General features: G+C 39.0%; 1 protein-coding gene across 1 annotated transcript in view; it reads right to left on the reverse strand.

Moving 5' to 3' along the window:
* Positions 1-5,822: 5,822 nt before the first annotated feature.
* ntsr1 (neurotensin receptor 1 (high affinity)) overlaps positions 5,823-15,143 on the reverse strand; it is a 54,190-nt gene continuing 44,869 nt past the window's right edge. The window contains exons 3-4 of the mRNA XM_053425438.1: positions 14,385-14,469; positions 5,823-7,319 (exon numbers count right to left, since the gene is read on the reverse strand). Coding sequence (XP_053281413.1) covers positions 7,064-7,319; positions 14,385-14,469 — 341 coding nt within the window. The 3' untranslated portion in view covers positions 5,823-7,063. The remainder of the gene's footprint in view (positions 7,320-14,384; positions 14,470-15,143) is intronic.

Below are 15,143 nucleotides of genomic sequence, written 5' to 3' on the forward strand. Positions count from 1 at the left end.
TTGGTTAGGTCTGTTGCTGCTCTCATATCACTGGACAGCAGAGGGAAAGCCTGAGTGTCATCTTGCATTCAGCTGACACGGTTTCTACCCTCCTCTTTATGTCTGAACAAACATCAGCCACAATAGTGGATTGATTTCCCACTTCACAAGGGAAATGGTAATGTCACAAAATATTCATCAGATATCATCTTTAGTGAGACGTGTGGCTTGTTTGATATGGCAAAGACCCTCTGAGGCCAATTGCATGTGCTCTCGGAGCGACATCTTTATTAAGCCTACACCTATTAATTGTCATGAGTATGCTTTAGAAAAAGGTCAAACACCATTCTGCTACATGGTGTGTGTGAGCTTGTGCTCTAAGTATTACTAATGTTGTGGGGACTGAAATCTGTTAACCGAATCACAGTGTTTGTGTGTGACTGTTTGTATGAAACACTTTGTGCCAGGAATAAGACAGACGAGACAAATCCTGTAATCATCAAAGTCAGAACATCATCTTGTTTTTTTAATTATTTTTATAATGATAAAAATAACACTTTACGAGAAATGTGTGATATAGAGTTTAAAATAGGTAATCTGAATCAAGTAAAATAAGCAAAATATTCGTTTGATCTAAATACAGTGAGCACAAGGCCAAGACACATTACTGTAAAGCGCTTTGAGTGGTCATCAAGACTAGAAAAGCGCTATATAAATACAAACCATTTACCTTTTACATTCAACTCATAATACATCCATGTGCAGGTCTGTACTGCCAAGTCCAGAGAACATAACTATTACTGCATGTGCAGCTGGAATAGTTTGCACACTTTAAGGGATATACAGTATTTTTTTCATTATAGCTGTCTGGTGAACCTGTTGAAAAAGGAAACAGATGTTTGGCCTGAATGAAGTCAATAAAAGAGAATATACAGTATACAGTAAAGTGGCTCCATAGATAACAAACACAGATGCTCTACATGAACACAGAGCTACTGTATATCAACCAATACAAAGCACAGCAAATAACCCTCACCAACAATGCACATTATAATAATGACCAGTCATTGCAGAATATAAAGGTAAAACACAGATGTTGAGCTTGTTTTGGTAGGTTACTGCTGCGATGTGCACTGAGAAGGTGGGAGGAGTGTCAAGTATCCATACAGTTTAACAAAAGTGCTGGGGTATGTTGTAGATTCAGTTGGCAATCTTTACTGTAATAGATACCAAATACAAAGACAAGGTATTAACCTAGCCCCCTTTTGGTTGATTAAATCCAGATATATCTCAACAACTACCTGGAGGGGTTATCATTAATTGTATTGACCTTTGTGTAATAACTAGCTGCATTTCCCTGTATTCTCATCTAACACCATGTCGGCTCAAAATTCCCATTAGCCTCAAGGATACTTGTTTTAGTGCTAATTGGCAAATGGAAGCAACCAACATGGGGAACAAAATCAATTAATCCATCAATTGCACTGAATACACTGATGGTACACCACACAACCTTTGGTCACTGACTTAGAAAACAGCAAAGCATATTGAAATGTATCACCCCAGAAACATGACCGTCACAATTGATTGATTCCGCTGCTATATCACTGCTACAGCCTTTCATAATGAAGTCCATTGATTTTCATTTGTAGCAAATCACTGTATATACTCTTCTAAATTGAGGGATAGCCTTGGATGTCTCACCACCAGTTAAAGAACAACCTCTGGTCAACAAAAGTGCTGGTAACTCATTGATCCCACATGTTTGTTTAAAAGACATTAAATGAGTGAGGTGTAAACTGCACACGCCCATGAGTCAGAGTACTGACAGCAGCACCTGTCACTCCTTACAGGGGAAAGTTTGGCCAATTTCAACTCATGATTTTAATGACCCATTTTAAAAAGCCTGTGCCCCATTAGCCTGAATTGATGTTGATGTACCAGGATCTACAGTACATGTACATGAGCTGTAGATGCCAAAGGTATTGAACACTTCTGCTCAACTTCATTGACCAAATCTAGATTCATTGCCATAAATCAATGTCTGCGAAAAGCACCTTTGAAATGATGGAATGACCATTATGGAAAATAAACACTGGTTAAAAAGCTTGACCTGAGGTGATCATTGAATAATATAATAATTATAAAAATCTATACCTCTTCATGTAACATTCTATAATGACAGGTAAACCCACCTCATGCTGCAGTTGGCCAAGCATTTGACCTTCTCTCTTTTATTTCATACACAGGACCATTATGCTTTTGAGGAAAGCATGTCCAGACGCTTACGCCATTATCCATCAGCAGATCTTCCACCTTCTCTATGACAGCTCCTTTTCATCTCAATGCATTTGGATGTACAAATAATTGTATGTTAGGCATTGCTACAGCAGCATTGACAGGGTTATGGCAAATAAAATCAACATTAACACTTTGAGATCTGGAATGATGGTGGTTACAGTTAATAAGAATGGTAAACATTAAATTAAGGTATGTGGCCTCCTCCACCTCGAGATAATTACTTTCTGCCTCACTGAATAAAAGGCACAATGTTCTTGCAGTGGTAATGGATGCTGGCACTGGGCATAAATTATTTACATACACAATTATTAGGGTTACTGGAATGGTGCAATCGTCTAATAATAATAATTTGTAGAGAGAGGGAAATGCACTCAGTTCATTGATTGTATTTTAATTGTACATTGAAATAAGACCATTATTAAAATCACCATCATGTATCATTTCTAGGGCTGTGAAATGATTAAAATTTTTAATCAAATTAATCACAGGTTTCTATGGATTAATCATGATTAATCACATTACCGATTTTCTCGGAATATTTTTGTGAAAACAAGATTTATGACATTTAACTTTTCTTTTGTGCTGCAACTCAGCAGTTCTTCAGCAGTTATCATTGCTTTTCCATATGGAACATTAATATAATCTTCATCCTAAACAATATTCCGGCTCCTTAGCCATTGTGTGGTTGAATAAAACTTTTTTTTTTAAAATCAAACAGAAATTATTTGAGCTTCTTAGCCATAGGATGGTTGACATTTTTTATATTTTTTGTCACACAACCATTAACCACACCATGATACAATCTAATGCCTCTAAAGGCCCTCTTAGCTACTCGTTCTTTAGCCAGTTGGTGAGGCAAACTAACTTGTTCAAATTCTGACAGTAAAGCTGACCGCTTCTTTTGCACAATGTGTCCTGCGAGTGAGTCTGGTTTGGCGCATTCCACTTGAACGCCCCTCGCCGACCAACACATGCTTCGCGTTGCGGTGGTTAGGTGGGTATTGCTACGTCGAAACGATAACTTCTCGCAGAGTGTGCATATCACCTTGGTTTTACTGAATGTTCGATCTTTGTTTTTTTGGAACACGATCTTCCCGTCCAGAAGGTCCTCAGGTTCATCAGAATTATCCATGTTGTTTGTTTGTTTGAATGGCAGCTGCCGTCTGACTGCATGACGCCGGGTTCACACCGGACGCGGAAGCGACGCCGAAGCGTGGCGTAAACGCTAATCCCTGGCGCGCCGGCGCTTGGCTGGTCACACCGGACGCGGTAGCGACGCCGAAGCGCCGCGCATTAATATCACATACTTCTGCTGTTATCAGCCTGCAGTAAAAACGGCATTTAATCATTTTCTTCAAGCATATACTTACTTGTTGCTCCAACATTAACTGCAGCAGCGTCCCAACATGTGTCTTTTTTGGTGTTGTCTTTATACAACATATGCTGAGAATCAACAACTCAAGTTACTTCTCCACTTCAATGATTAATTTAATGTCATCCATGTTGAAGAACTTCTCCGCTGTTAGCTCCGGTAAATGTCGGGTGTCGAGGGTAAATTACGTATTCTCCACTCAAGCCTATGTGGAGAATACGTAGCCCCCCCCCCCCTCTTTTTTATCTTTATGACTGCTTGTGTGGCTGTAGTGAATGGGCAGAGGGGGACATTAAATAATGTGGTTGGTAAAAGTGGTAAAATTAAAACTCCAAGACAACAGAACGTGAATACAAAGTATGGGATGCATATTTGATCATTTATATCATATAAAATATGTCATCTATATCGTTTAAAATCATTTTTCAGTGTGTTTCCTGTCGCGATACGCTCGCGTCAAGCGGAAAAAATAGACTCGACGCCGAAACGATCGCTTCACGGCGCTAGGCAGCCGCGGCACAACGCTACGCTTCAGCCTCCGGTGTGTTCAGCGCTGCGGTTTAACATGGGAGTGGATGGGAGCCAGAGGATTGGCGCAGGTAGGTTTCTGGTCCAACTATTACCGTGGGCGACTAATCACAGCCTTGATGAGTAGTTAAGTGTTTGGGGGGGTGCACGTCGGGTTTTGGTGTAAGGCTCTGTGTATGGTACACGTCTACTTGTAGGCTACGGGGTAGCTTCGACGCAGAAGCATGAATTGGGCTTTAAACCCAATGTGGCTGTAGGAGATTAGAACACGCACAGTGAAGGCGACAGAAAAGGTGACCGTGACGAAACAGGTTGACTTTTAGAGCCACTTTAAATATCCGTTATTTTTGAAGTGGCTCTAAAAGTCAACCTGTTTCGTCACAGCCACTTTTTCTGTTGCCTTCCCTGTGTGTGTTGCAATCTCCTACAGCCACTGAGGGAAACAAGTGAGGAGAGAAATTCTGCAGCTAAAAAGACATGAGAAGAAAATTCCATCCTAAAAATACTTTTAAGTGCAATACCCTAAGACTGAGGTAAACTACTGATAACATGTTATATAATGTTTCTTTACTTTTAAGGACATATTACCTCACAGCATTGGTGTCATTATCTGTAATACATCTTACAACAATAGGACATTATTAAATGGCAGAGAGTAGAAATGTTAGACAACATTTAACACAACATATTTTCAGTACACTTAATTTCAGTTTTTGTAGATGTTGATTTAGAGGGCATTTTATCAATTTTGTGAATTTGTGACATCTACTTGTTATAAAAAGCACAGTACGTAATGAAGGAGGCTGATTTGGGCTCAATAAAGTCTGGCAGGTAGAAGTTACTGGGACTGTCTGGCTCTTATCTTGCTTTGTATGCAAAGAGATTACAAACATGTCTTTTACATAAGTAATTTAAAGGTATTTCACAGCCTATCTAGGGTTGCAAAGGGTCAGAAACTTTTCATGTGAAGTTAAGCTGGGGAATAGAACATTTTTTTTACCGCAAATTAAACACTAAGCAATAAAAATGTCATTCAAATCTCTATTTTAAAGATGTATGGAATGCATCAAACGCTGCACGTTGAATTTCAACCCTGCACTGTGCATTTCTCCATCACATGCGCAGTGCATTCTTCCATCACATGCACGGATAATTCCCAGCATCCTGCACACTACAGCAGGGCTTTTGAGGCCACACTACTGGATTAGCCCAAGGACTAATCAGGTAAGTTTTGATGATATTACTAGGGGAAATATATTAGCATGCTGATTGAGGATTGTTCATCCATCTCATGTGTGGAGACATTTCACCCCAGCCAATGTAGAAGGAAAGGCTGTTTACATTTGCACTACTGTGAAAAGACCCATGTTAAGAATGCCACAAAGATGCAGAAGCATATAGTCAAGTGCCCAAAGTTTCCTCAGGGCTCAAATCAGCTTATCAAATCAGCTTTACCAAAAAAATGTTTATATTTATGTCTGTATATGACAAGGTAAATACAGTAAATTTCCAGTTTATTCCCGTTAATTCCCATGGAAAGTCTCCAACTTTGAATGTTCCAGGAATTTTGCAACCCTAAACCTATCATAAACACTTACTGTTACAAAAAAACCACAACACAACATAGAACAACACAACAGGCTGACAAAATCGCAGTATTTATTGCAGGTTTGTTGAACAAGCTTCTTTTTTTTTTTTTTAAACTTCTCCTTTTTCTTGTTATTTTCTGATGCAAATGTCCCTTAAAGGGAGATTATTGTATTTTTCAACCTAGGCCCTCTTTTTTTAAATGTGTGTGAGTGTAAAGGAAATGTATTTACAAAAACTTTTGTCATCCGTCTAGTAGATTGCCTCCGCTCGCATGGCACCATGCAGCCTCTTAAACTACCAGCTCTTTGAAATTTGACCTAAAACATCTTAAGACAAGACAATGTTCATTCAGTTTCTTTAAACTGACTCAAAAATATTGATCTTGACTAAATATGAGTGAATCTCAAGATGAAACTTAAAATAGCGGGCAAAATTAGCACAGTTTGTACCATATGTTAATTACTCCTCAAGGTCACTACTGATTTGTATGAATCCTTCAAATAGTCATTTGCAGCCACTTCTGTAGCTTTGAAACCAGTTTTTTAGGTTTTTCCCTGGAATTCCCATGGCATTCATATTTCAGAGTTTTAAGAGATACCCTACCAAATTGTCTTCATACTAGCATAATCTGGACATACCCTCTTAACTACTACATTTCTGATCAAAAACAATCCTGATAAAATGAAGAGAGGGACGAAAATGGAAGAGATTCTTCCGACTCAGCTGTCAGTGCAACTCAGACACAAGGATGAGAAACACCCACTCTCTGCATCCACCTTTTTTCTAACATCAAAGCAAGGATTATCCACAGATGCCCATTCTGAATAACACAGAGGCTTACATCTGAAATTTTGTAGCATTTTTGACAGAGGCCATTCTTACTTTCAGGATAATTTTAAAAATTCTTTCTTCAAGACACTGAACAGTCATTTCTACTGTTAAGCACCAAGCTAGTGAGAATTTTTTGTACATGTACTTATAGAAACATTGTACAAAACATCCATTTATCAGTTTGATGTTAAGGATTTACTCTGTTTACATCCACCATCCTTTCTTTTTTCATTCTTCTTTTACAATACAAACTCATGTTATTCTTAATAAGGATGTAACACCTCACAACAAAATGTACAAATTCTGAAATGACCAACGTCTCAGAGTGGGCATTTGACCCCACATAACAATAATGGTGGCCCCTGTTCAATCTCCAGCCCTGTCCTAGATTTCCTTAAAGTCTGACCAGTAAACACAGCAGCTGATGGGTTTATAGTACAGACAAAGTGTATTCCACCACACTTAGTACGCTGTCTCTTTGATGATGTTGGTGGAGAGGGTGTGGTTGCTGGAGATGCTAATGGAGTGGCGGTTCAAGGGGTGGGGGTGCCCCCTGGACCTATGTTGGCAGGGCATGCAGAAGTAGCGAAGGGTGGAGAAGAAGATCTGGCGGTAGGTGGCTGACACCAGGTTGTAGAGGATGGGATTGATGGCTGAGCTGACGTAGAACAGGACATTGGTCAGCATGTAGAAATAGTGGTAGAAGTCATACAAGTCACTGTGAAATGACACAAACAGAGCATTAATGTAACTTGGCATTTTTAACATTTGTTATAACACAGTATTTATAAATGTGTTGCCTATTAAACACTGATGCAATCTTTTTTTGGCATGTAATCTTTCCTAAAGACTGTTCAAATGCTCCCTTGAGCCACTGCCCCCTGTGATTTTCCTCAACCAAACTGAAAACTCTGGAAATCTCCCTTTGAAATCAGCATTTAAATAGAAAATAAAGCCTTTAACACATTTAATTTGATGGAACAGCTGCAATCAGAAGCTTTGAAGAAGCTATAGCTTCTTAGCTGTTTCACAGTCCACTTTTATTTAAAGCTTTTGAACAAGCAGCTAATACATGTAGTCTTAGTGACCAAGGTACAACGTCTTCTTTCTCTCAGTCAGTGAGTAAGAGGCACTGCCATTGCGTCCATATTGGCTAGGCAATTGCCTAAGGACTTTGGCGCGGGAGGCGAAATGTGAATAGCTGAAAAACTTGTCTTTCACCGCCTCCCGCCCCCAGTTCTCAAGAGCCAGTGGTCCATTCCACATAACTTAATTTAACTTTATCAGTGAGGTCCTTGAAAAAAAAAAATATATAAAAAGGACTATTGATAGAGCAAGCATTCCAAAGACAGAATGGAAGTTTTTATATCATCATGTTATAGGCCAGGAGTAAAAGAGGGGACCCACACACACACACGCAGGCTCCGCCCCAACTCACACGCTCAGAGTGACAAAGTGAGATCAAAGGAACGTTAATGTGAAGCAGCCGGTAAGTTACTTCGTTGAAGAAGAGTGGAAACAAACAGTGAAGATACAGAGTTTCTCTCTTGTCAACAGCTGCTCAATAATCTGAAGGTTGGTTTGTATTGTGCTGGAGTTTCCTGTGTCCTCCACTCTCACTGAGTCGTGATGTAAAAGTTAAAGTATTTATGTAGTACTTTGTACAATGATGTCTAGGATTGTTTGGGCTTGGTATTCACTCTTTCTTTGGTTGGAAGGCTGTGCACACAAAAGGTTTGCTCCAAAAAAACATTATAACAATTCCAGCATGAGCCTAAACCTATAAGTGAGTTAAGGTGAAGATGGGGTGTCCTACAGCAAAGTTGACAGACATGGTCACAAAAAGCTGCGCAGATACTTAAGAACATTTGTGTTGAGAATTGACATTCTAAGAAGATTTCTTTAGCCAACCAGAAAGAGTGATGTCTACAGTGCATACTTTTAGTTTGGTTTGTTTCAAACTAACTCAATTATCTTCTCTTAAGATGTCACTGCTTATTTTAGGCCTCACTGTGCCACTACCGGAAATGCCTCCAACGCCCTCAACAAATCAACTATTGAAGAAGCTTCTTCAAGTTTGTACTATAGGTCTTCTGTCAAAGCCACAGTGAAAGGGAAGTGAACAAGAAACTGATGGAAATAATGATTCACACACACGAGTTATAAATGTCATGTGTCAAGTGTGCCTGTCCTTTCAGAAGTCTTTCAAACTAATCACTTAGTCACTAGTGACTTTCTTAATAACAATAAATAAGGCAATACGTAAAAAATTAATATTTTCTCAGTTTTTTTAAAGAACACAATGTTTTTAAACATGAATTGTTAAGGATTGACTTAAATGTTCAAACATTCGATTAATCATGAATTGTGCATGGCTGTTGAACATATAATATGCCCCTTTATGGCCCCCAGTTAAGTAAAATCCTATCCAATGAGGGATGTCTCGTGTTACCTGTCTCTGTGTGAAGAGTCTAGTTTTGTTGATGGAAACTGTCCAGCCTCTAAACATCGCAACATGGAGACACGGAATAATAAAGGTAGTGCTAAGTTACATAAGCAAGGACTAAGGATGTCAGCTTCCAACTGGCTGCCTGCCTGAGTGCCTTGTTAAACAGGCATTTCACCAATAAAACACAAAAAGGATTTCCGACACCAGGAAGTGCAGCAAATGTCCGAGCAAAAGCCGAAAGCAACGTACCGGTATATGAAAAAATAAAAGGATACCGAACCCTACTCCGTTGAAGAACACCAATTTGTAAAGCTCTATCAATGCAAACAAAAATCAAGATTGATCAAATGTGTGACCAACTAAAAACAGGTAATACAGTGGATGAGGTTCGGTGAGACAGATAAGTGTTGCATTATTGCACCAGCAGAGCAGATGATTTCCCAGGGAACATACTGCTATGTATATGTCCCTTTATTGCCCGTGTTGTCATCTCTTCTTGGATAATCTGAGCCCCATGTCTCTCATGAGAACACACACCATTGTATTTCTTTCAGTAAACAGTCAAAGGCGTTACGGACGGACCTTAAATGGAGAGTATATATCCCAGAAACAAGTGGTGAAATAAGACAGTGACACATGCAAACAACAGACAATAAAGGTAAAGGAAAAGGTTATAAGTCACAACATATCAATACATCTTAATAGATAGTGGAGACACACCTGAGCATCATGTCAGTTATTAGTTTCTGGTGTATTGATCTGTTCTGCTCTCACAGTGGACAAGGATCATTGAAGTGTGCAGAAAGTCAATGATGTGTGAGTCTGTCTGCATACAGAGACTCATTAAAGATGAATGAGGACAGGATTGAAAGGGACAACAGGGATAGTATTGAGCATGACCTTTATATTATATATACTCAGGTAATTCTGTGGGCTCTGTTTATGTAACGGACGATGACACATGAGCCATGAGTCTTTGCTCGCGCAGAATTCTGACTTGGGCAGAAAAATCTGGCAGACTGTGCTCATCAAGTGCAGACTTATCACATGCAATGAAAGGTTTGTCCATCTCCGAGCAGCCGTTTTCAACAAACTCCAGTGAACCTATTGACTGTAATTTTACAGCCTAGATTAATTTATTACTTCAGATAATGTAAGTAATGCTAAGGAGCTGAACTATTCCATGTCATTTCAGAGTCTTCCTCAAACAGTTCTACAATATACTGTCACTTTTTATTGTTTGTGCGCTGGACGTTGTGTCATCAGTCAGTCTATGATGCAGAGTGAGTTAGGAAACTTTGTGTTCATCCTACCTGGTTTATCTTCGATGACAATTTTATAGTCAATGTTTTTTATAGAATGAAACACGCGAGTTTAAACCCTATGATTTGAACAGTTTGTGAAATATACATTCCACATACAGACAGGCATGGCATAGCATTATTTGGAGGTATTATTTGCTACATTTAATTGTTTGAATATGTCTAATGATAAACAGCTTAAGAGAGATGCAGCAGCAGATATTTAACTGAAGGCACAATGTTTGTCATAATAATTATGAATCAGTTTTTTCAATTTATTGCTCAAATGTCTAATTTATATTTATTTAAAGTTTGCAGTGATTAGGAGCTATGCGATTGTTCTATAACAGCATTATTATAGGAGAAACTTATTTTGATTTAGTTTTTCATCATATTTAACTGATTGCTTCATATTTGTTTCCATTGTCCAGTGCAGTCTCATTTAAAAAAAAAGGTTTTAATCTAGACCAACAGGATAGTGCTTAAGTCACACCCACCTCACATATCCACCACAACGTGGCTGTCTCTGTCCTTCCTATGTCCCCATAAGTGTAGAACAAAACTGATAGCTAAGGTCATCTGAACTAGCGGGCAGAAGTCAAAAATCCAAATGTTACAGAGCGACCTTATTCTATTGCTGATCTTTATCGTGCAGAGCATTTATGAAATGTAGCAAAACAGTAGAGGGTCCTCCTTTACTATTGCAAGGGAGTTAACTCATGGGGTCCTAATAACAGCCATGCTTATCCTGTATCCTGCAGGGCTTTGGATGCCTGTGGCAACATAGTGAGAGAATAATAACAGTGCCTTTCCTTGCCGATGCAGACGGGATGCAGGAAACACATCAACAATACAGGATCGGCTGATTTTAAAGACAAATGGCTGCTCACATGCTATAGATGTGATTTAAAAAAAAAAGTCATGAATATGTATTGGAACTAATTGTAACATATTGACTATTATAATTGAGTTGCCTCCAAGGTATATCGGATCGAAGTGTCTAACTGTGTATGTCAATGAAAAACAAAGATTATCCCTCCTGACTTGCAACAATGAAATAAGAAAAAATTATACTGTGCATAAATATACAGACATGCATATTAACTAATGATGAATAGAAGCTTTCATTTACAGTAGCAGGCAGATAAGCAGTAGGCGTATGTTCAAAGCTCAGTGTGCGTCCTCAGGCAGCAATGATGAACTGACACCCTTAAAATAGGAAACATGATATGATTTTATCTGAAACATAAGTTCTTTCTGATTAAAAAATGGTTTCAGATACTTCAGTTCATTCATTAATGTCTAAAGCAAAAAAATAACAGAGGGCTTTCATCATTTAACACTCATTTTTCTCAAGTGGGCTTTCTACACTGTGTGCACAATTATTAGGCAAGTTGTATTTTGGAGGATTCATTTTATTATTGAACAACTACAGTGCTCTCGGTCAATCCAAAATGTTAATAAACCTCAAACTTGAATATTTAAGAAAGTCAAAGTGAGGTTTTGACTTAATTGGAGAATATCTATGTGTGCAGAATTATTGGGCAACTATTAGTCAGCAGAATTATTATGCAACTAAATGAAAAATGGAAATCTTGTGAAAATAATAAACAACTCAAAATTTACAAATAAACATTTCTGACATTTCAAAAAAAAAAAAATCAGTGAGCAATATAGCCACCCTTCTTTTCAATAACAGTAATACACCTTCCATTTATGGATTCTGTCGGGTTCTTGATCTGTTGATGATTTTTGTACAGCAGCAACCACAGCCTCCAAGACACTGTTCAGAGAGGTGTACTGTTTCCCTTCAACGTAAATCTCCTGTTTAAGACGGGCCCACAAGTTCTCAATAGGGTTTAGGTCAGGTTAGGAAGGGGGCCATGTCATTATTCTTTCATCTTTAAGGCCTTTACTGGCTAGCCACGCAGTGGAGTACTTTGATGCATGCTGGAGCATTGTCCTGCATAAAAATCATGGTCTTCTTGATAGATGCAGACTTTTTCCTGTACCACTGCTTGAAGAAAGTGTCTTCTAAAAACTGGCAGGTTTGGGAACTGATTTTGAGTCCATCTTCAACCCGAAAAGGTCCAACTAGCTCATCATTAATAATACAAGCTCATACCAGTACCCCACCTCCACCTTGCTGGCGTCTGAGTCAAATTGGAGCTCTGGGCCCTTTACTGATCCAGCCACGGCCCCATCCATCTGGTCAATCAACAGTCTCATCTCATCAGTCCATAAAACCTTTGAAAGATCTGTCTTCAGATATTTCTTGGCCCAGTCTTGACGTTTCAACTTATGTCTTGTTCAGTGGTAGTCGAGTTTCAGCCTTCCTTACATTGGCCATGTCTCTGAGCACTGAACAGCTTGTACTTCTGGGCACTCCAGGTAGGTTGCACTTCTGGATAATGGGTTCCTGGTAGCTTGACATTTGATTCTTCTCAAATCTTTGGCAGTTAATTTGTGTCTTTTTTGTGAGGAGTCTGTTAGTTGTTTTGTTGTTGTTGTCTCTCCTCCTCCCCTTCTTTGTCTTCCTGTGCAGGTTGTGTGAGCGTCAGGGGGCGTGGCTGGTTCCAAGCCACAGCGGACGAGGCACACCTGCACTCAATCCTCATCATCCCCTCTATAAAGACCTGGTCCGCTTAACACTCCTGCGCCAGATTATTCCATCTACATCTACTCCGGTAGCTGTTTCGCTGTAGTACTCTCGACTCTCATGTCTTTACATATATCTACTAACCCTTATGTTCCCTTCATCTACTCAGAACCTTCGTGTGCCTTATCGCTTGGCTCCTCATCCTCGTCTCGTCCTGGATCTCCAAGCCAGCCAGCACCCTGCCGCTCCAGCCTGCATCTGCCTCTCCTGCCAATAAACTCTGTTCATTTATCCTCAACTACTCGTTCGTGTCTGCTTTGGGGTCCAAACCTTATCACAAACCCTAACATTTTTTTGTCAACATGCTTCTTGCGACCCTGTTGACTACTTGCACAAAACATTTGATGGTTCTTTTTTGGCCCATTTTGCCTGAGGAAAAGAAACTGCCTAATAATTATGCACACCTTGATATAGGGTGTTGATCTCCTTAGGCCACACCCTCAATCATTTAACAAATACACATCACCTGATATGCTTAAATCCAATAGGCATTAACGTTTATACAGCTTGGAAAATATGCATAAAAATGATGATATGGTCAAAATACTTGCTTGCCTGATAATTGTGTACACACTGTATTCAAACAAGTCAAAGTCTACAGATTTGAACTCTCCTCACTTAAAATTAACTACAATGATACTGCAACTCTTTTCCCCATTTTTTTTCTCTGCTTACACTGCTGAGAAGTATTTTGCTTCTACATTGGATGGCTCCTCCTACAGAACATGGCTGGACTTGTAGAATTTACATTGTGATGATGACACACACATATCAAGTGCTGTGCTTTGAATTGGATACAATGTGTACACACAGTATTAACTTTAACAATGTACATTTAAACATATTCTTATATTAAAAAAATAACCAAACAGCTTCACTGCCTTTTTTTTTGCGGATACTTTTATTTTGTCGGCAAATGAGAGAAGGATTTAATGTCAGCTGAAATGAAGGGGAAAATATGAATCACTACTCCTGCATTTCAATGCAGTTTTTGTAGTTTTCAAACAGAGTCCAGGAAAGAGCTCTTCCCAGCAATTACATTCATTGACTGAAACTGTGTTTGCAAGACACCAGAGACTGAGCTAGTGAGAGGGAAAAGAGGATGAGAATGTTAAATGAAAGCAATCTAATCAGGAAGATGTATCGGGCCTGCTCCTCTTTGTCAGGCGCTCTTAACTGATGACCCTCTAGATGATGGCTACAGCCAATGATTGTGTATGTCTGTGGGTTAGGGGTGTGTGCACATGTGCGTGAATATGTGTGTTATGTGAATGTCAATGTGTGCATGCAGCTTGTGTGTTTTTCTGCAGAGATCAAGTAAGCAACAAACTCCTAGGGGTTCTACCATAAGAGAGACTGGGAATCATTACTCACTCAGACCAGTCCGAGACGTAGCAAAACATGAGGCGGCGAGCGTGATAGGGCAGCCAGCAGACCACGAAAGCAATGACCACCGCTCCTGCACACAAGGGACAGAGACACCAAAAGGACAAAGACAGATACAGTAAGAGAGCAAATATACACTGAAAGCATAAAACTGGTGCAATTAGTCACTAGCCGTATTTGCAAATTGTGCACAATGTTCAGAAGATTAAGATGCAACAAGAATAATAACATGTTGAAAAAGAAAGATGGTGACAGTGTACATAAGCCTAAACAAGAAAGTTGTGTTTTATGTATTATTTTGATGCATAATTAGAATTAGAATGGAACTATCTACCATGTCTGTGTGTTCAGATTTGACTGAGAACATTATATCAATATTACTTAGTTTGGAGCAGACACTTTTTGAACCCCTAGCATGATAGGGGGAACTGATACTTTTTAATAATCTCAGTATTAAGGTCCCTCGAAGGGTCCTTATTGTGCAGGTTTGCTTTCTGACATGACTCATGGAGCAATTTTTGGAACTGAACCATTATTAATTAAATTATTTTAACCTGTCCTTGTCAAAATGCAATGCCATTCAAAAGATCTATTATTCAATAGACAAGAGATTAGCCAAAAATTCAATAATATATATATATAATATTGGAAGTCGAACAAGGGAGTCAGAGTCAGAACGTCAAAAAATTGAATATTAAAAAGTCAGACTGTGTCAGGTCACAACACATCATTAAAAAGTTATGTTTT

This window comes from Pleuronectes platessa, chromosome 6 (genome assembly GCF_947347685.1).
Source record: "Pleuronectes platessa chromosome 6, fPlePla1.1, whole genome shotgun sequence".
NCBI lineage: Eukaryota > Metazoa > Chordata > Actinopteri > Pleuronectiformes > Pleuronectidae > Pleuronectes > Pleuronectes platessa.